At 36.8% G+C, this 23333-nt stretch overlaps 1 protein-coding gene across 1 annotated transcript; it reads left to right on the top strand.

Moving 5' to 3' along the window:
• The first annotated feature begins 2951 nt into the window (after positions 1-2951).
• Positions 2952-6765, top strand: LOC131662678 (pentatricopeptide repeat-containing protein At5g40410, mitochondrial-like). Its single transcript, XM_058932523.1, has one exon. It carries the CDS (start codon positions 2979-2981, stop codon positions 4887-4889), a length of 1911 nt encoding a protein of 636 aa, XP_058788506.1. The 5' UTR covers positions 2952-2978; the 3' UTR covers positions 4890-6765.
• The last annotated feature ends 16568 nt before the right edge of the window (positions 6766-23333 follow it).

The raw sequence follows: 23333 nt of genomic DNA, 5'->3' as shown, positions 1-23333 counted from the left end.
AAATGGTGTCACTGTAACTGGTTACATGAATGATAAACTGATTACATGGTTACGTTACAGGCCAATTTTTTCAAAATTACGCACATGAAACACGTTACCTAAATGATGTAACCGGTTACATCAAGTGAAAAATGCGCAGTGACAAAATTTTTTAGCTACTGCCTACGATGCAACCAATTACATGATGTAGGTAACTGGTTACATCAATACAAAAGGTGCAAAACATAGTTTTTGAAGGGTGAAAACTTAGGTCATTCATATTTTAAGTTTGGACATGTATTTGGATGAAAGTATATATGTCTTTTGAGCACTAAAGACTATCAATGCATAAATTTTAACTTGTACCAATCTTAGTTTGAAGATCAATCAATCTAAAATCTTCATCTTCATGAAATTGCACGCTTGATCTAATGTCATAGGTGTTTTGCTCATCCTTTTGAAATTCATGCAATGTGTTTTCTTCATCAAAACATAATCTCTAAGCAATTTTGGAGAGGCTTGATATTACAATTGTAAAGACAATGGACGTCGTTGGAGAAGACTTTCTTAGCCTTTTCCCAAACCTCATAACAAGTGGTAAACACTTGGTATTGTGTTTGGAGATTAAGTGCTATGGAAAATCATAACACAATGCATAGAGATACGTCATTTTGTTTCCATTTAGTGCCTCTGAAGGTGAAAATATCTTTCAATTGTGTGGTTAGATGGTCTTCAAAACCTTGAACTTGAAACCACATCTTGACAGCACCAGCTCATATGTTGTAGTTGGATGTCCTATTGAATTTCTCGCACGAGATAAGTAGAACTTTGGTAAACGTGACAAAATCGGTGTCTCCCATGAGAGTTGATGGCTGAAAAATGTATGATCAAGGTCGGTCATTAGTGAGGAGAAAAGTGACGGTCGCGACCAACATTGAAACATGGCAAAAATGCGCTGGAAAACGAGTATGACGTAACATGTATGTGGTCCACACTCCTAGACAATGGCCCCACGTGGCAGCATGTGTTGCGGCAATCGGTGGCGATTCTTTTGTTAAGTTCACCAGAGAGTTGCGAACCTAGTGGTGGTAGCACACCCGTGATGAGACGCGTGGTGGCAAAGATCGGAGACGCGCAATGGACGTGTGTGTTTTCAACAGGGTTACTAGGGCAAATAGGAAAAGACCACCTATAACTTCTGATACCATGTTGAAAAGGTATTTGTGTATAATGTTGTGTGTCTAATAAAATTACACTTGAGTGTACTTATATGATATACAATAAGTAATTACAATGGATCGTAATTGATACATATTTATCTATCGTAATTGATACACTTTAATTATAATTATAATTAATTCTTAACAAATTTGTTAATTAATATCAATATTTCAAGAAAATATGATAATAATATTTTGGCAAAATACCCTTTTTGGTCCCTTAACTATACCCCAAGGTCCATTCTGGTCCCTTATCTCTAAAAAGTGTCAAAGTGGTCATTTAATTGTTCAAAAAGGACCACGTTTATCCTTTCTGTCAGCTCCGTTAGTCAAAGTCTGTTAAAAGTCTACGTGGCAGTGACATGTGGATCTGACAAAGTACTGTGACGAATTTAGCGTCGAAAAAACGGACGCTAAAAGTTATTTTTGGATTTTAATTATTTTTGTTCATCTTCTTCCCCAAATTTTTTCTTAAAAAAACCCAGAAGTTTAAGGATAACAACAAAACCCAGAATTTCTTAATAAAAAATTCAAACACTAATATCATCTCCTCTACTTCCATCTTGTTTCTATTTCATAAATTTCATGATTTATTTTGTCACTCACAAACAAACTGACAAGGCATTGGTTCCAATCATTGAATCAAGAACAAATATGAATAAATCCCTAAATTTCTAACATCACAGAGACCAAGTTTTTAATTAACAAGCACATCAATACATCACAGAGACGTTACCGATTCGGTGCTGCTTGTCCGGTCGTTGCAAATCGGAGGGTGGTGGTTAACGGATCTGAGCGGCGGGTGTGATGAGTTGCTGGAACGGAGGGCGATTCGTGGTGGTTTGTTGGTTCTTCACAGTGTCGTTAGTTGTCTTGATGGCCGAATCTACAATGTTGAGCCGCTGTTTGAACATGGTGGTACTTAGTCAGATCTGAATCGAAAGTTGGGTGTTGTTCCATTCTTAACCTTCATCCAACCTGGCTGTTATGAAGAAAAACAAAAAGTGAAAGAAGCTAGGGGTGATATGATGAACCTGGGTGTCGTTCCATTCTTGAGCCGCTGTTTTAAAATTAGTTTTTTTTTTTTCGTTTCGCTATGCTATGTTTGTGTTATTGTTTTTTGGTTTCTTTTCATATGAAATACTATAGATTATTTAACGTGTTAAGATTGTCTGGAGCATGATTTGAATAGTTCTTGATTTATTGATTATTATAAGATGGTGTTGGCTGTTGAATTTGGACCCACATGTCTAAATCTTTTGTTTGCTTAACGTGATGATGAACCTGATGGATGGTTCAGTGGTGGTGATGATGACGAACGCATTGTGAGATCTATCTGATTTTTGTATTTTGATGAAGAAATTCTGGGATTTTTTTTATCCTTAAATTTATGGGTTTTTTTAAGGAAAAATTTGGGGAAGAAGATGAACAAAAATAATTAAAATCCATAAATAGCTTTAGCGTCCGTTTTTCCGACGCTAAATCCGTCACAGTACTTGGTCAGATCCACATGTCACTGCCACGTAGACTTTTAACAGACTTTGACTAACGGAGCTGACAGAAAGGACAAACGTGGTCCTTTTTGAACAATTAAAGGACCACTTTGACACTTTTTAGAGATAAGGGACCAGAATGGACCTTGGGGTATAATTAAGGGACCAAAAAGGGTATTTTGCCTAATATTTTTTTTTTTAGAAGTATAAAGACATAAAGTCAATGCGAGTGATTTCAAGTAACTAAGGTCCATTTCAACATTTTCATGGATTTCTCAAGGTAGATATGTTGAGGTTGTTCCATGCGAATGCGACATTGAAAACTTGCATGCTCCTACGACACCCACCAAAGCCTCAAACGTTGTTGTTCCCTCTCTTTTCACATTCTTCTCCTCCAACTCCTACTTATTCTTCACTTCTCTCCCAACACTCTCTTCAATTCCATCCCTTTTCCACACACCCTTTTCTATCTACTTTACTTCTTGCTTTAAAATCTTCATCCTCTATCTCCTCCTGCAGGATCATTCATGCCCATGTGATCAAGTCTCTTGATTACCGTGATGGGTTCATAGGCGATCAATTGGTATCCAGTTACATCAAAATGGGTGCCACCCAAGATGCACATTTTCTGTTTGATGAAATGCCGGACAAGGATTTTATCTCCTGGAATTCTTTGGTTTCGTGGTTTTCGAAAAGCAGACAGCTTGGTTACTGCTTGAGTGTGTTTTGTAAGATGAAATCTGATTCAGAATTGAAATTGAATGATGTTACTTTTCTATCTGTTATCTCAGCTTGTGTTTATGAGAAAGCGTGTCATGAAGGGTATTATGTTCATTGTTGTGCGGTGAAATTGGGTATGGTGTTTCAGGTGAAGGTTGTTAATGCCCTTATTAATATGTATGGGAAGTTTGGTTTTGTTGAATCTTGTTTCAGCTTGTTTTGGGAAATGCCCAAGAGTGATAAGAGTATGGTGTCTTGGAATTCAATTGTTGCTGTTTGTGCCCAAAATGGAATGCCTAATGAGGCTTTTCGTTGTTTTGATATGATGAGGGTTAATGGATTTTTTCCTGATGAAGCGACAATGGTGAGTTTGCTTCAAGCATGTGAAAATTTACCCTTGGGAAGATTGGTGGAAGCTTTACATGGTTTAATCTTTAACTGTGGTCTTGATGAAAATATAACAATTATGACTACCCTTTTGAACTTATATTCGAAGTTAGGAAGATTGAATGATTCTCTTGAGGTATTTGGAGAGATACAAAAGCCTGATAAAGTGACATGGACTGCAATGCTTGCAGGCTATGCGATGCATGGACGTGGGAAAGAAGCTATTGATTTCTTCGAAAGAATTGTAAGGGAAGAAGGCATGGAGCCTGATCATGTAACTTTTACTCATTTGTTAAGTGCATGTAGCCATTCAGGGCTTGTCAAAGAAGGAAAATACTACTTCCAAGTTATGTCTGATGTTTACAAAGTTCAACCACGAATGGATCATTATTCGTGTATGGTTGATCTTCTCGGTCGTTGCGGTCTACTCAATGATGCTCATGAGCTAATTAAGAATATGCCATTTGAGCCAAACTCTGGAGTTTGGGGTGCCCTTCTTGGTGCTTGTAGGGTTCATCGAAACATTGGTCTAGGGAAGGATTCTGCGGAAAATTTGATCGCATTAGATCCTTCAGACCCTAGAAACTATATTATGCTGTCGAATATGTATTCTGCTGCAGGTTTGTGGAGTGATGCATCAAAAGTGAGGACTTTAATGAAGACTAATGTTATTACTAGAAATCCCGGATGCAGTTTTATTGAACATGGGAATAAAATCCACCGTTTTGTTGTCGACGATTACACTCACCCTGATTCACATAGAATACACAAAAAGTTGGAAGAGGTTATGAGAAAAATTCAAGAGGTTGGCTTTGTGCCCGAAACAGAATCGATTCTCCATGATGTTGATGAGGAGGTGAAAATAGATATGATCGCCAAACATAGTGAGAAGATTGCTCTTGCGTATGGACTTTTGGTTAGTAGTGCAGATATGCCGCTAGTTATAATGAAAAATTTGAGAATATGCCGTGACTGTCACAACACTGCAAAATTTGTATCGATGGTAGAGAAGCGGACTATCATTATCCGAGATACTAAGCGATTTCACCAGTTCTCAGATGGGCTATGCTCTTGTGGTGATTATTGGTAGTATTCATCATTGGAAAAAGAGTTTAGTGAAAACTGAATGTGTTATTCTGATACAAGAGTGCACAAATTACAACAGATGAAGTCTTTTTATAGACTTGGATATAGGGGTGGCAAAACGGGCCGCCCGCCCCGCCTTATGCCCGCCAAAAAACGAGCGGGGCGGGCATGCCCGCCAAGTAAAATGGGCATAAAATTCATGCCCGCCCCGCCAAGATGGCGGGCTGGCGGGCGGCGGGCTTTCCCGCCTATTTTTATTTATATTTTTTTAATAGATTAATAGGCTTTTTTTACCTTTTAATTAAACTTTTCACTTATTTTTTAAAACAATTTTTTATAAAAGCAACTTTTTAACAAATTTACTTAAAAAAATATTACATATATTTATAAATAAATGTATAAAATAAACCATCAAGAATTAAAATTACTAGAATTAACTAAAAAAAGAGTGAGTTTTGGAGGAGAGGCGGATTTTGGCGGGCGGCGGGCTTTGGCGGGGTGGGTATGGCGGGCGGCGGGTTTTTGCGGGGCGAGCTTTGGCGAGCGGCGGGCCTAAAATCCCAACCCAGCCCGCCATTTTTTGGCGGGTGGCGGGCCGGCCCGGCGGGCCACGGCCCGTTTTGCCACCCCTACTTGGATACTTAAACATTTAGCTAAAGTAATCCTAACTACCTAACAGTGATCAATAATTTTGATAGTCTGTGAGCTGAGAAAATGTTGTGGAAGGTGAAGCTTTGATTAGAACACCAGCTTCTTGATCATGAGCAGATATTTGACATATACATTAAGAAGTGTAGAGAGAACCATTTTTCTTAACAAAGAAGAGACCAAACTTCATACATTTGGCTATGTGGAGCCAAAAAACATGGAGTTCATGAAGGACAGCTACATACCAAAGTAATTGAGCTACAGTCAAGCTGCGGTATTTTTAATCTCAGTGCTAGAACAAGCTACAAAGAATTGTTTCTTAGAGTACTAAGATATAATGTTTGGGCCAAGGAAAATTCATAAGCATGTAATGTTAAGGAGAGTGCAAAAAAGGCAGGATGGGAGAGTGCAAAAAAGGCAGGATGGGTAGATATATAGTACCTCTAACTTTAAGGTATGTTTGGATTGATGGAAAATGATGGAATGGAATGGAATGGAATGGAATGGAATGGAATGGAATGGAATGGAATTGAATGATGTTATGTTTCATTGTTTGGTTTTATAAAAAATGAATGGAATGGAATGTGATGGAACTCATTCCATCCAATACCACTACTTTAGCCTATTTTTCATTCCACCCAAATTGGGGTGTATCCAATGGAATGAAATAAATTAGTAGCACAATTCCAATTTTGTCCTCCAAAATTTTACATTAACCATATTAATGTTTTTGAAGTAACGGGTAAAAATAGAATAAAAGCATTTTAATGCTTTCTGCTCCGTCCAATTTCCAAACAATGGAATGGGATATTAATACCGCTCCATCGTAAAATATCCAAACAATGGAATGAAGTTTACGTTTCGTTCCACTCCATTCCGCTCCATTCTATTCCGTTCCGCTCCGTCCCGTTCCACTTCGCCCCGTTCCGTTAGTTTAAAATTATCCAAAAAGTAATTAAAATGATTTGGATTAAATTACACATTAAGTTTAGAGATTTTAAAATTCCAGGAATTTTGTGAAGTATTTTTTATAAAGTAATTTTTCCTTACTAAAATTAGGAATTTGAAATACCATCCATCTATTAAGAGTTATGCTTATATGTTCTTTATACCTTAAGAATTATTAGGAACAAAAACTGAACGTGGCTATTCTGTTCTATCTGGCAGTTATATTTTTATTACAAGTTACTGTTTTTAATGTTAACATTTAGCAGCAGTTATTGGGTAATTATTTGGAGTGTGTGAATAAAATGAGGAAACCGTAAGTTAGATGGATTATCCAAAAATTAGAAGAGGTTATTTGGAAGGGACAGACCAGCTCTGGAATTTTTGGAGAGGATATACCTAGAAGTTTTTTGGATTTTTTGGATAGGACTTTTTTTATCTTTTACTCTATTTATGTCAAGATTATGAGTGTTGTGTGTCTTTTTTATTGAACTATCTATTCTATCATCAATAACAATAAATTATTTCTATTATATTTCTCTATTTGGTACCGATTTATGTCAATCGGTATCAAAGTAGTTATGATCTTGGAAAAGAAATTTACAGTAGGGAAAATGGACATACCGTAATTTGACAACAACAGTGGTGTCTATTGATGGTTAATTTGTATTGAGAATTATTTTGATGTTGCAGTAATTTGACAACAACAGTGGTGTCTATTGATGGTTAATTTGTATTGAGAATTATTTTGATGTTGCAGGAACACTAGAAAGTGAGAAGTTGCTAGAGGCAGTAAAAACCTTGAAAAATATTTCTCTCATATGGTGCCAATAGTGGAGTCAACCCCACCTACAAGCAAGTTGGCGAAGGTTTCATGTTGTAGTACTTTGGTATTTTAAGATAGAGAATAGAGACCTTCCACCTATATCTGATAAAGAAGAATAATTTGAATTGGCAATGGAGTTGTTGCCTCACGCATTCAACCTTCAATAAGAAGAAACAAACCAAAAAAATTATGCTCTCATTCGGATAACGAAAGAGAGAAATGAGAAAAAAATGGAGTCGTCATTGCCTCACGCATTCAACCATCAACAAGAAAAAAACCAAGGAAATTCATCTCTCATTCAGATAACGGAAGAAAGAAATAAGGAAAAGGTAGAAATTTTAAAACTAGAAAATACCAAAAATTCTCTCATGAATGTAATTGTCGAAAAGCAACAAGAGACAAAAACTTTTTTTTTTTGCAAATTTCTTGGTATCAATAGACGCTTTTGATGAACATGGCGCAAGTATGTTTTTGAATCGGGGACAATACTATTTAGAACAAGTACTGGAGAGAAATGGGTTTCACTCAAGTTAGACAACTATCGCCACTGCCACCAGATCCAAATGAGTTCTTGGTGAAAGATGGATTATCTTTTTGTTTGATCGACCCGTTGATGTTAATGTTACGTGTATCTTGTTGTGCTTTTGGGTCAAACATACCACTCAAAACAAAGTGTATGATTCAAGCATGAGTTATCATGATTCATACCATGCTCTGTCACTCTACTTCAAGTTATGGGACCTTTTATCTTTTATAGGAATTTTTTTATCTTTTATTCTATTTATGTCAAGATTGTGAGTGTAGTGTGTCTTTTTTATTGAACTATCTATTCTATCATCAATAACAATAAATTATTTCTATATAGTAGTACCGATTTCAACCGGTATCAAATCAGTTATAGTCCGGGAAAAGAAATTTACAGAAGGGGAAAATAGACATGTTGCAGTTTAACAACAACACTGATGTATTGATGGTTAATTTGTATTGAGAAACATTTTGATGTTGCAGAAACATCGGAGAGTGAGAAGTTGCTAGAGGCAGTAAAAATTTTGAGAAATCTTACTCTCATATGGTGTCTGTGGTGGAGTCAACGCCACCTAAGCAAGTTGGTGAACGTTTCATCTTGCACTACTTTGGTATTTTAAGCCAGAGAATAGAGACCTTCCACCTATATCTGATAAAGAAGAAGAACTTGAATTGGCAATGGAGTCGTTGCCGCACTGTCATACCCCAAAATTTGCCCTCCAGATTCTTTTTAAGCGTGTGCTTTGCATATCATCTACAAATTAACTTGATTTTGCATTTTTTTTCGAAAATATGTATTACACGTACATCTTTGCGTATTTTGGTCGTTTTTACGATTTAACAATATTTTCAGTTCACTAACCCTTTTTAGGATTACAATTATATTTTTTAATTCAATTTAAATTTAAGTTGAATTTTAATTAAAATTAGTGAATCATTTTATTATATTTACATATCATTCTATTTTCTTTTTGGTTTTTAGGTGCAAATAGAAATAAAGTCCAAGCCCATGACTTTAAGAGAAATCTCTAATTCCACTTTTTTTTATTTTTTACGGATTTATTAATATTTATTTGAGTTTTTTTATTCATTTAAAATATTAAATAAAATCATAAAAAATTATGGAATAATTGGATTAGATTATAAGTCAGATTCTGATTTTTTTTAGAAGCCAAAATTCTGAATTATTGGAATCATGGGAAATTGATTTCTGATTTTTTGGAATCATGTAAGATTGGATTGAGTAGAATCTGATTGAAGACTAAAAAGGAAGGATTCAATATCTATTCAAAACCAAATTACAATCATCCAAAATATGAGGGATTTGATTCAAGTTCTTAAACCTAAAATCACTTGTATATATACTGAGAACAGAAATCAAAAAGGGGGATTTGGCCTGGACGAAAATTACTGCAAAAGAACTCTATGCAAGCTTAAAAAACCGTGAACAAAAGAGGAGATAGGAGATCAATTTCCAGTTCGATTCAGACTCAACCAAGCACTCTAATCGATTCCTCTGAGTTTTCTGGACGCGACCATACCCTCTCTATTGATCGGAACACGCAGAATCATCATCTTCACGCTCACGGTTTGCAAGTTATTTCTAAAATCGATTCCATTCACTCATACGTTTTGAACATGATATAATTGCATATTTGCATTCTTATTGACGCATAGAACATGTCTGGATAGTTTGATTTGAGATTCGATGCAGGAATCACCATGTGCCATTGTTAGGGTTTTAAGCTCATAATTTGGGGCTACGCGTTTAGGGACCAAATTGATTGAAATTAATCATGTTTTCGTGATCAGGGGATATTATTTAATCAATCTGGATTTTTTTTTGGTACCTATAGATCGCGATTTGCAGGTTTTTGATGTCGAAGGTCTATGGCCACGGACGCAAACCGTAGGCAAAAGTATGTTCTGTTGCAGAAAAAAACGAATGAGGGAGAAGACATATCCTGGGCGCGTTTTCTTGTTTCAAAATTTTTCTTAAGTTCATTTTATTATATTATTATTGATGCCCATTAATATCACTCAAAGAAACTGGCGAAGTGGAGAAGAGTGGCGTCCCAAAGAGTTTCAGGCGAGAAGGCGCAAGATCGATCCCTGCCTTCGCCAAAATATTTTGCTAACATTATTTCTTCTTAATTCAATTCTGATCCGGTGCGGAGCATACGCGCGTACCTATTGTGTGACCCCAGATCAGAGTCCTCCGATCCTTTCAAACGCAGATCCAAGGCCCCAGCTCGCAGGTGCACTATGGGACCTCACAGGGCCACCACACCAGATCCCACAAGCTAAGTTTTGTATTTTATTTTTATTTGTTTTAATAATTCAGTTTTATTCTTTGATTATTTATTCATATTTGATTTATATATTTCAATTTCCTTTTAATAAGAAAATCATTCTAAATTTTTTCTTTTTTTTTTCACAAAGTTATAAAAAATAAATAATAAGGGATTTATTTAATTTTTTGATTAAATAAATTGTTTATTATTATTATTTTTTTTTTTTTTTGATGTAAAATGATTAAATGTTTTAAATCAATTTAAATTGTTTATTATTTAATTAGGTATAAGTGTTTAATTAATTGTAAATATTTATTAAATATTAGGTTTAAGATATCTAATCAAAACCTTATTTTTAATTAATTAGGTAGAATACCAATAATTAATTAAATCAGTTTTATTTATTCTATTAACCATGGTTAATTTGTGCCCTAATCAGGGTTTACGATGATCATTCCATACACTGAAAATATTTTATTTTCTGTGCCTTTTTCAAGGTTGACTTTTCAAATGCACTCCAACTACGCGCATGATCAAAAGACGAAGCTAAGTATCCTGTTTACTTTAAAAATTCTATTTTGTTTCCTTTTATTAGGGTTTGTCTTTTAATGAATATTGCCTACATTCATTTTTCTGCCTTTGCCATTTTTTAGGGTTACCTCCGAGGCTTCCCCCGACTGTCGACCACATCAGATCAAATGCAAAAATCTAAGTACCTTTCATTTATTTATTCCTTTCAATTTGTTGTCTCGACCTTCTTATTTTAGGGTTAGAGATGTTCGCCTCTGAATTAGCCATACACTCACCCTATTTTTATTTTGTTTGCCTTTTCAGGGTTCGATGATTGCCAAAGCTACGAATGTTTGGTAACCCTAAACCCTGACTTTAATACTTTTCTGTTTAATTATTACTTATGTCAAACCCTATTAAGGGATCCGCTGGTTACAATTTCCCTCCCCATATTACTGTTTCTTGCCTTATATTATCTGCGTGGTTAGTAAAATAGGGAGTGGCAACCATGAATTGAATTTAGAATCGCTAATTTACAAGATAATATAATTGAATATAATCACGTGATTGGTGCACACACGCACGCTTTTGGGTAACCCTCTCTGTTGCCTGTTGCCTGTTGCCTGTTGCCTGTTGCCTGTTGCCTGTTGCCTGTTGCCTGTTGCCTGTTGCTTGTTGCCTGTTGCCTGTTGCCTGTTGCCTTGTATTTTGTGCAGAATAGCCAGTCCCTCGAATACGAGGATACCTCAGCCATGTTGCCTCGATTAAAGGTCATGGTCCCTAATGATGCTGCCTTCGATACACTAACATGACCTCGACCTTCGGAAGTTGCCTACGGAAAAGGCTGAGGTATCTTCTGGTTGCCTACGAAAGGCTATTCTGATCCTTCCCCTTAGACTACCTGCCTCTCTATGGCATGGGTCAGTCTTTGAGCGAATGATAATTCGATGACCCTTCTACCTCCAAACGAAAGGCTTCCTGCCCTCTTATGGCAAGGACTGACCCTTTCATTCTGAAAGGCTAAAAAGAGACCTATCATCTGAGTTTAAGGTAATTGCCCCTAATTGCCTTGCCATGCTCCATTTTCTATATTCTTTCTCAAAATTCTTCAGAAAACTGGCTACGCTCATTTACGAGCTAAAGTCCATTTTTCCTCTTTCATCTACATTTTCTAAAAACGAGCAAGCAAAGCAATTAAGAGCCCATGGAAAACCATGGATGCAAAGGGTGCCTTACACCTTCCCTTTGCATAAATTACCCCCCGAACTTAGATTTCTTTAAAAGGTTTTTTTCTGTTTCTTTTAGCCTTTCTGAATTTGTTTGGATAAAATAAAAGTCGGTGGCGACTCATGCTTAACCGCGACATTTCGATCGATAAAAAGTCAGTTCACCGTATTACAGAACTGGCGACTCTGCTGGGGATAAAATTCGATAAAAGAGGGGTTACCTTAAAAGTTTAGGATTCACCTTAAATGTTTTCTATTGTTTGCTTTGCTTGTTTTATTTTTCAGGGCTGTTTTGGGAAAATTGAAGGACGAATCCTATTCCCGGATTCAAGAACACTTAAGATTAGGAGCGGCATAGTCATGGAGACCCCCCTTGTGCATTCTTGGGGTTGGTCAAAATGAAGTTCGCACTTGAGTTAGGCCTCCACTGGTTATTGTGTACCTCTTTTGCATGAGAGAGGTTTATGCATGTATCTTTGGGTGCGTCGGAGCTCAAGGACCTTTAGTCACCTTTAACCCATCCTGACTTTTAGGAACGTAGTGGGAGGGCTATTCTTGGTGCATGCCAAGTTATGGTCGCTACCCGATACTACAGCTCAGATAGGTTTCTTCCTAAAGTATCATTGCGTGGTATGCATGTACCATGTTCGAGGGTGCTTTAGAGGGGGCTGACAATTCTCGGTCACTTGGTAGAACCCGTTGCTGAAATCTCTTTATCCATAGAAATACCCTTGGGAAAGACACCTAATCAGACCCCATGCAAGCCTTAAGCCAAAAATTGTGTGACTTGTGTGACTTGCGTGACTTGTGTGACTTGTTTGCGTTTGCTACTAACCTTCGTTTCCTCGCAGGTTTTGTTGAAAGGACTTGTTTGTCCTCACTATCTCACACTATGTCTAATGAACTGCATTCGCATAACATCATGACATCATGACATCATAAGCATAACATGATTAACTAACCCTTTCAAGGATCTTAGGAATTTAGGGCGCGCAATCTCAGGTACTCTTATCAAGGGTTGAATTCCTATCAAAGGGCAAGAGGATTTATTTTCCTCTGGCCACATACCTTCCAGTTCAGAGACACTGTACCTATCAAGGGGCAAGAGGATTTATTTTCCTCTAGCCATGTACCTTCAAATTCGGAAGTTCCCGAATCAGAGGCTATGACCCACTGGATATGGTGAGCTTGATTCCCCTAAAAGAACATCCAGAAATCAGAGTTCTTCAAACGAAGAAGCGACCAAATCATTTTTGACGTTGCTGACTAAATTCCCAGAGATCCTTGAAAATATTGCATCTGCATTCATAACATTGCATCACAGGATCCCACCACAGGCTTCTTACCTCCTCGCTGTTTATTTCAGCATCATGAATCTCGAGCAATCAGTCAAAGACCTTCAAGCTCAGAATGCCCAATTTCAAGATCTGATCCTGAACTTATCCAAGGGGCAAGACGAGCTGAAAACCCTTATGACTAAGAAGGAGAAAAAGACCAAGAAGCCCAAAGGAGTGATCAACCTGGGAAGAAGATTCAAGGGTCGTCCCAAGAAGGCTGCAGAAACAGTTCCTAAAGATGAGGAAGAGGAAGAGGAAGGAGATGATCTTAGTGACAAGGACAATCAGGGAAGCCATGTAGGTTCTGATGGCCAGGAGGAAGAAGAAGAAGGAGATGAGTATCCTCAAGATGAGGATTATGCTGATGAGAAGTATAGACTACTAGAAGAGCGCCTGAGAAGCGTGGAAATTCAGAAGGTACCCGAGCTGGATTTTGAAGAACTAGGACTCGTTCCTGGGGTAGTTATTCCTCCGAAATTCAAAACTCCCGCCTTTGCTAAGTATGATGGAGTCTCTTGTCCCAAGATGCACTTGAGGTCTTATGTAAGAAAAATTCAGCCCCACACTGCTGATAAGAGGCTCTGGATCCATTTTTTCCAAGAGAGTTTATCTGGAACTCAACTCGAATGGTACTATCAACTGGAAAGTACCAACATCCGTACTTGGGAAGATTTGGTTGTTGCTTTCTACCAGCAATACCAATACAATGCTGACCTCGCACCAACTCGCATACAACTACAAAGCATGTCTATGGGACCCGAGGATAGTTTCAAGGAGTATGCTCAAAAATGGAGAGATCTAGCTGGAAGAGTCAAACCCTCCTTGACGGACAGAGAATTGGTTGATATGTTCATGAATACACTGACTGGTCCTTTCTACAGCCATTTACTTGGAAGCTCCTCGTCTGGTTTCACCGATCTCATACTGACTGGAGAACGTGTTGAAAGTGGTATCCGAAGCGGAAAAATTCAGGTGGCTACTTCTTCTGGTACTGTGAAAAAGCCATACAATCAGAAGAATGAATCCAACACTGTTGGGGCAGTCCTGGTCTCTAGCCAGGCTCCAACACAACAATAACAAAAAGATCAACGCAAGCAACAAGGTGGCCAACGTACTTGGAAATCAAAACCCAAGAGGTCATTTACCCCACTACACATGCCATTGGCTCAAGCTTTGCAACACTTGCTCGATCGGAGTCTGATAACTCTACTGCCTCCATACTCAGCTCCTGCTAATCCCGTCCCTGGGTACAAGCATCATGCAAGATGTGCTTACCATTCAAATAGTCCTGGTCACGATACAGAAGAGTGTGGGCCATTGAAACATAAAATTCAAGACTTGATTGAAGAAGGGATCGTTGAATTTTGGCAACCAGAGAAGCCACACAAAGTCTAAAGGATGGCTATTTAGATCATTAATTTACTCGCATTCGCAATTTCTTTCCTGTTTGTTTAAACATTCGTCTTATGTCAGACTCTATTTATTTTATCATAATCATTAATGCATTGCATATGGTTGTCTTGATTTATTTCTCTTCCTATTTCTATATTAAACTTTGTTTTTACTTAGTCTTCTTTGTGATGTTTAACTCTCGCTAAAGCGGTAAGCCTTTTGAGGGAGGATGACGAAAACGATACCGCAACCTCATACAGTATGCTTTCGAACAGACTATGCTGACGATGTACAGGCATTGTTTCAATTCCTAAACAGTGGAGATATAAGGATGTTAATCCATCGTCAACCCCTTTGAGCCTAAGAAGTAGAAGTTTTCTTTCTCATATAGATTAAAACCCTTAATCATAACCTGGGGCAGGGTAGTTACTCAGTTACCTCAATTATACCAGGTGCTTTACATAAGTGACGGATTCCCGTGATTCTCAAGTCAGGCAGTCAATATCCATAAAAGAAAACTTTTAAGTCAAAACCTATGAAGGAGACTTATAAAAATTGAAACATCCCGCTGACTGTAATCTCAAAATAAACAGTTCAGGCAAAAGTTAGGGATAACAAAATCAAAGTCAAAAAGAGGTTGCTAAAAATCCTCGACAAAAGAAAATATTACAAAAAGAAAGAATTACAAAAAAAAGATGACTGCCTGTCCAAATAAACCTTCGGTGCTTCAAACCATCATCAAATGTCAACATTACGACTTCAAGACCTGCTGGAACTTGAAAGCAAAGTTAACTGAGCATAAGATCGAAGAACATCACGAAGATTGGGATGGGTACAAATAAACTTTGAGCCTTTATCCTTTGTTTCTTAAAACCGTGAACCAAGCCACGTTACAACCCTTGAAAGTCCTAACTGAAGCATGGTTAGTTCGAGAGCGTACTGTCACAAAAAGGGTATCCTGACTCCTTAAAGTTTACCAAAAATCCTGAGTTGATATCATGTTTTTACAAATATCACTTTCTTACATACCTTGTTTTACTAAAATTGTTTTTAAACTCCAAGACAGACATATGCATTGCATTTTAATGAGTGTCATTATAAAACAATTTTGTCTACGTAATCTCAAATGTTGGGCATCAGGAAGAATCTGCATGGGGCATAATTACCGACTAAAAGTCATCCCAACACATAAATTTGCAGAGACATCTCGTATGCATGACTCGATCAGCAAAAAACTTGTTTATACAAGGGGCATGACATATTATTATCCCATCTATTGGGGGGAGATCTGGTAACAATTCGTATAATCTCTCAGAGGCACTGAATAATCAGAAGTTAGTCCATCACTGGGGGCATGTCGCATCAGTCACAAATCTCAACAAATGCTATTTAGCCACTAGCGTCAGATGATGTCATTATCGGTCTCTTCCTTAAAGTTCTAATTCCAAATTCAGGTATCGAGCATACCAAGCTATTGATTCCAGGGGCATGTATACTCTCGCAAGTGTTTTTCAATAGCAAGTACTCAAAGACAAGGGGCAATGGAAAATTAAAAATCCCTGGGAACTTTCCCCACAGAGCAGTTTTCATAATATATCCCCACATAGCAGTTTAAGAAGTCATCTCCAAGCAATCTCTTCCCAACAGAAACTTAGTTCCCCAACAGAGTTAATACCCCCGACACTGCCGGTTCTCCGACTTCTTCTCTAGCATGGTTTATTCAAACTCAAAGTTGCCGCTCAGAAATCGGGTCGGATATTATGCTTATTTCTCTTGTCCCCAGGATACATCAGGATCAGATCACTCAAGTCCATCTCATCCCCAAGCGAAGATCAAAAATCCCCAGCTGGATATCATCGAACAAAAGACAGGAATTCTCTTGTCATTATCTCCAGTAGCACACAGAGATTTATTTTCTCAACCAGCAGCTGCTATATAAAAATTATCAATGCGCTCCGACTATATAGTCCATCCCTGCAGTATTCATAAATACATGCATAACATACATTACTCTCGTTTATTTCGAGAATCTCAACACATGCATCATAACATTGCATAAAACTAATCTTTCTCTTTCAGGTCATTTCATAATCAAAGGAATATTATCATCCAAGTACGGTGCAAATACCATCGCATCAACGATTTCACCTTAACACTCAAGACAAATACAATTCTGACACTTCGAACCTTTCTTCAGGAATAATTCAGAAACAATCAAAGAACATCCTGTCCTTTCTAGGAGCCTTTCTAGGTAGTCTTCTCTAAGACTTTAATCATCCTTTCTAGGAGCCTTTCTAGGTAATCTTTTCTAAGATAGTTCCTATCCTTTCTAGGAACCTTTCTAGGTAATCTTTTCTAAAATGATTCACATCCTTTCTAGGAACCTTTCTAGGTAATCTTTTCTAAAATGATTCACATCCTTTCTAGGAACCTTTCTAGGTAATCTTTTCTAAGATAGTTCCTATCCTTTCTAGGTAATCTTTTCTAAGACAATTCATATCCTCTCTAGGAACCTGTCTAAGTAATCTTTTCTAAGATGTTCCAGCCTTTCTAGGTAGCCTCGTTAAAGATGTATCATATCCTTTCTAGGATGTATCATACCTTTCTAGGTTAATCTTGTTTAAGACATATCTCAACCTGTCTAGGTAATATTCCTCAACATATTTATCCAACAGGTTCTAAAGACATCTACTGCCCTTTAAAGGAGTTTCTCAGTTAATCTTATACAAGACACTTCTTCCTGAGCTTTGTGTAAAGCCCATTCTCTTTTACATCAGTCAATGATCTACCCTTTTCAGGAACCTCTTCAGGTAGTCTTCTCTAAGACATTACTTCATTTTAATGAATCTCCTTCAAATACAATCAATGCATATGATCCAGTCTGGAAAACATCTGCTTAGACGAACAACTTTTCAAATATCAGATGGCATCTTTAAAGCCCATCTCTGACAAACGCCTCTCAATACTTAAAGATCGGATATAGTCTAACATACGACTTATTTTGACTTTCGTATTTATCCATATCAGATGGCATCTTTAAGCCCGTCTCACACATCTTTTCCAACACTTGGACGACATCTTTAAGCCCGTCTCCGGCAAAAGTCTCTGCTTCAGCTAGGGCAAATTTCTTGGGTATTCTAGTGTTCAATCCTCTTCTACCTTCAGACTCCGACAGGCAGACAGGCCAATCTACATCTTCAGGTTTAAGAAAATTGAACAGGTGCAGCTGTCATACCCCAAAATTTGCCCTCCAGATTCTTTTTAAGCGTGTGCTTTGCATATCATCTACAAATTAACTTGATTTTGCATTTTTTTTCGAAAATATGTATTACACGTACATCTTTGCGTATTTTGGTCGTTTTTACGATTTAACAATATTTTCAGTTCACTAACCCTTTTTAGGATTACAATTATATTTTTTAATTCAATTTAAATTTAAGTTGAATTTTAATTAAAATTAGTGAATCATTTTATTATATTTACATATCATTCTATTTTCTTTTTGGTTTTTAGGTGCAAATAGAAATAAAGTCCAAGCCCATGACTTTAAGAGAAATCTCTAATTCCACTTTTTTTTATTTTTTACGGATTTATTAATATTTATTTGAGTTTTTTTATTCATTTAAAATATTAAATAAAATCATAAAAAATTATGGAATAATTGGATTAGATTATAAGTCAGATTCTGATTTTTTTTAGAAGCCAAAATTCTGAATTATTGGAATCATGGGAAATTGATTTCTGATTTTTTGGAATCATGTAAGATTGGATTGAGTAGAATCTGATTGAAGACTAAAAAGGAAGGATTCAATATCTATTCAAAACCAAATTACAATCATCCAAAATATGAGGGATTTGATTCAAGTTCTTAAACCTAAAATCACTTGTATATATACTGAGAACAGAAATCAAAAAGGGGGATTTGGCCTGGACGAAAATTACTGCAAAAGAACTCTATGCAAGCTTAAAAAACCGTGAACAAAAGAGGAGATAGGAGATCAATTTCCAGTTCGATTCAGACTCAACCAAGCACTCTAATCGATTCCTCTGAGTTTTCTGGACGCGACCATACCCTCTCTATTGATCGGAACACGCAGAATCATCATCTTCACGCTCACGGTTTGCAAGTTATTTCTAAAATCGATTCCATTCACTCATACGTTTTGAACATGATATAATTGCATATTTGCATTCTTATTGACGCATAGAACATGTCTGGATAGTTTGATTTGAGATTCGATGCAGGAATCACCATGTGCCATTGTTAGGGTTTTAAGCTCATAATTTGGGGCTACGCGTTTAGGGACCAAATTGATTGAAATTAATCATGTTTTCGTGATCAGGGGATATTATTTAATCAATCTGGATTTTTTTTTGGTACCTATAGATCGCGATTTGCAGGTTTTTGATGTCGAAGGTCTATGGCCACGGACGCAAACCGTAGGCAAAAGTATGTTCTGTTGCAGAAAAAAACGAATGAGGGAGAAGACATATCCTGGGCGCGTTTTCTTGTTTCAAAATTTTTCTTAAGTTCATTTTATTATATTATTATTGATGCCCATTAATATCACTCAAAGAAACTGGCGAAGTGGAGAAGAGTGGCGTCCCAAAGAGTTTCAGGCGAGAAGGCGCAGGATCGATCCCTGCCTTCGCCAAAATATTTTGCTAACATTATTTCTTCTTAATTCAATTCTGATCCGGTGCGGAGCATACGCGCGTACCTATTGTGTGACCCCAGATCAGAGTCCTCCGATCCTTTCAAACGCAGATCCAAGGCCCCAGCTCGCAGGTGCACTATGGGACCTCACAGGGCCACCACACCAGATCCCACAAGCTAAGTTTTGTATTTTATTTTTATTTGTTTTAATAATTCAGTTTTATTCTTTGATTATTTATTCATATTTGATTTATATATTTCAATTTCCTTTTAATAAGAAAATCATTCTAAATTTTTTCTTTTTTTTTCACAAAGTTATAAAAAATAAATAATAAGGGATTTATTTAATTTTTTGATTAAATAAATTGTTTATTATTATTATTATTTTTTTTGATGTAAAATGATTAAATGTTTTAAATCAATTTAAATTGTTTATTATTTAATTAGGTATAAGTGTTTAATTAATTGTAAATATTTATTAAATATTAGGTTTAAGATATCTAATCAAAACCTTATTTTTAATTAATTAGGTAGAATACCAATAATTAATTAAATCAGTTTTATTTATTCTATTAACCATGGTTAATTTGTGCCCTAATCAGGGTTTACGATGATCATTCCATACACTGAAAATATTTTATTTTCTGTGCCTTTTTCAGGGTTGACTTTTCAAATGCACTCCAACTACGCGCATGATCAAAAGACGAAGCTAAGTATCCTGTTTACTTTAAAAATTCTATTTTGTTTCCTTTTATTAGGGTTTGTCTTTTAATGAATATTGCCTACATTCATTTTTCTGCCTTTGCCATTTTTTAGGGTTACCTCCGAGGCTTCCCCCGACTGTCGACCACATCAGATCAAATGCAAAAAGCTAAGTACCTTTCATTTATTTATTCCTTTCAATTTGTTGTCTCGACCTTCTTATTTTAGGGTTAGAGATGTTCGCCTCTGAATTAGCCATACACTCACCCTATTTTTATTTTGTTTGCCTTTTCAGGGTTCGATGATTGCCAAAGCTACGAATGTTTGGTAACCCTAAACCCTGACTTTAATACTTTTCTGTTTAATTATTACTTATGTCAAACCCTATTAAGGGATCTGCTGGTTACAATTTCCCTCCCCATATTACTGTTTCTTGCCTTATATTATCTGCGTGGTTAGTAAAATAGGGAGTGGCAACCATGAATTGAATTTAGAATCGCTAATTTACAAGATAATATAATTGAATATAATCACGTGATTGGTGCACACACGCACGCTTTTGGGTAACCCTCTCTGTTGCCTGTTGCCTGTTGCCTGTTGCCTGTTGCCTGTTGCCTGTTGCCTTGTATTTTGTGCAGAATAGCCAGTCCCTCGAATACGAGGATACCTCAGCCATGTTGCCTCGATTAAAGGTCATGGTCCCTAATGATGCTGCCTTCGATACACTAACATGACCTCGACCTTCGGAAGTTGCCTACGGAAAAGGCTGAGGTATCTTCTGGTTGCCTACGAAAGGCTATTCTGATCCTTCCCCTTAGACTACCTGCCTCTCTATGGCATGGGTCAGTCTTTGAGCGAATGATAATTCGATGACCCTTCTACCTCCAAACGAAATTATTCCTGCCCTCTTATGGCAAGGACTGACCCTTTCATTCTGAAAGGCTAAAAAGAGACCTATCATCTGAGTTTAAGGTAATTGCCCCTAATTGCCTTGCCATGCTCCATTTTCTATATTCTTTCTCAAAATTCTTCAGAAAACTGGCTACGCTCATTTACGAGCTAAAGTCCATTTTTCCTCTTTCATCTACATTTTCTAAAAACGAGCAAGCAAAGCAATTAAGAGCCCATGGAAAACCATGGATGCAAAGGGTGCCTTACACCTTCCCTTTGCATAAATTACCCCCCGAACTTAGATTTCTTTAAAAGGTTTTTTTCTGTTTCTTTTAGCCTTTCTGAATTTGTTTGGATAAAATAAAAGTCGGTGGCGACTCATGCTTAACCGCGACATTTCGATTGATAAAAAGTCAGTTCACCGTATTACACGCACGCATTCAACCTTCAAAAAGAAGAAACAAACCAAGGAAATTATGCTCTCATTCAGATAACGAAAGAGAGGAATGAGAAAAAATGGAGTCATCGTTGCCTCACGCATTCAATCTTCAACAAGAAGAAACAAACCAAGGAAATTATGCTCTCATTTAGATAACGGAAGAAAGAAATAAGGAAAAGGTAGAAATTTCAAAACTAGAAGATACCAAAAAATTCTCTCGTGAATGTCATTGTTGAAAAGCAAAAAGAGACAAAAACATTTTTTTTTGCAAATTTCTTAGTATCCATTGACACTTTTAATGAATATGATGCAAGTATGATTTTTAATCGAGGACAAGACTATTTAGAACAAGTATTGGAGAGAAATGGGTTTTACTCAAGTTGGACAACATATTGCCACCGCCGCCAGATCCAAATGAGTTCTTGGTGAAATATGGATTATCTTTTTGTTTGATCGACCCGTCGATGTTGAGGTTACTACTATCATGTTGTGCCTTTAGGTCAAACATACCACTCAAAAGAGAGTGTATGATTCAGGCATGAGTTATCATGATTCATACCATGCTCTGTTACTCTACTTTGAGTTATGGAACCTTGGTGGACACTTGTATTATTCTTTACAGTCACCTTGAGGACAAATGTTCGGTGTAAAACAAAAGTAAATTTTACAATTATCGTATCCATAGAGACTGGTGGTTTCAAAGACCGTTCAACGGTTTTTAAGATCTTAAGTAGAGAAGGGTTGTATATTTGTTATGATAGGTGAAAGTAAATGAAGGGATGTATATTTGTTGTGATGCGTGAAAGTAAATGGCATAAAATAAATGACAGAAAGTAAAATGGTGATTTCGATGTTAACAGTAAGAAAATGTTAAGGACAGATTTTGTCATTACATATTTATCATGCACATACATAGGCCAGTATTATGTTCCTCTACTCAACTATTAATATTATCACATGTTTCTCTCATTTGTATCTCCTTTCGGTCTCAACGCCGCGAGATCAATGCATTACCCTATAACTGATATATCAATCTATTAACCAATACGAAACATTAAGTTCTAACAGATATAAAGCATCGAGACTCCATATCGATCCATATTACAATACGTGTGAATATTGAACCTAACTCTATCTCTAGGCTCTAGTATCAAATAGATGATTACATTGGATCTAGTAATAACAAGCATCTTTCGGTGTCAGGTCACACCATTAAAACAAGTTTTAGGTAGCAAAGCTAAAAGCATTAAGATTAAAAAGTCATCAATATTAAAGCATGAATAGATTTACATAGAACGCCACGACATATTTTGTACATGAATATAATGACTATATCTAACTCTTAACAAAGAGATTTTAGTTACACTTACTCATTGTAATGTAATTGTCAAAAATCCTACAAAGCTGATCTTAGAAGTTTGTCTGCCTTGTCACTTGAGTCGTGCTTCCACCTTCAAGCTCCCTCTCTTATTCTTCCATTGTAGACCAAGGTGAACCTACTCCAATTTTGTACTACCTCAATCTACCAAAACTTCCTTTACAATGCAAAGTTTTGGACCCTTCGTTGGGCGCATCGCCCTTGCACCTAGCGAGCCTGCTTTCTTCTTGGTTAAGTAATTCTAGTTGTGTGAAAGGTGTCCTTGGCCGCCCTAGATTTCTAAGCGCACTGCCAATTTTCTTAGCGAGCAAACCCTTATTCAACATGAAGTAACTTAGTCTTAGAGTGACATTTGGTTTCTTGTGCTCGCTTAGCGTAAAATCCTCTTACTTAGATAGCCTGAGCTTACTGGGTTCGCGAGGCGCAAAATCTTCTCGCTTAGCTAGCCTGAGCTTACTAGGCTCGCTAGGCACCAAATCCTCTCACTTAGCTAGCCAATGCTTGTTTCTGACTTAGCCCTTATTTTTCTACCCATTTCTGGTACCAACTTGGGTGCTCTAATGCTGCATTTTGATGATTTTGTGGTCCTTTTGGTGTGTTCTCAATAAATACATAGTTAAAAAGTTCATACAAGAACTTTATCATATTTTTTTGATAAATTGGGTTTTTTAATTGATT

Source organism: Vicia villosa, linkage group LG3 (genome assembly GCF_029867415.1).
Source record: "Vicia villosa cultivar HV-30 ecotype Madison, WI linkage group LG3, Vvil1.0, whole genome shotgun sequence".
Taxonomy (NCBI): domain Eukaryota; kingdom Viridiplantae; phylum Streptophyta; class Magnoliopsida; order Fabales; family Fabaceae; genus Vicia; species Vicia villosa.
This window is presented reverse-complemented; position numbering and strand designations above follow the sequence as displayed.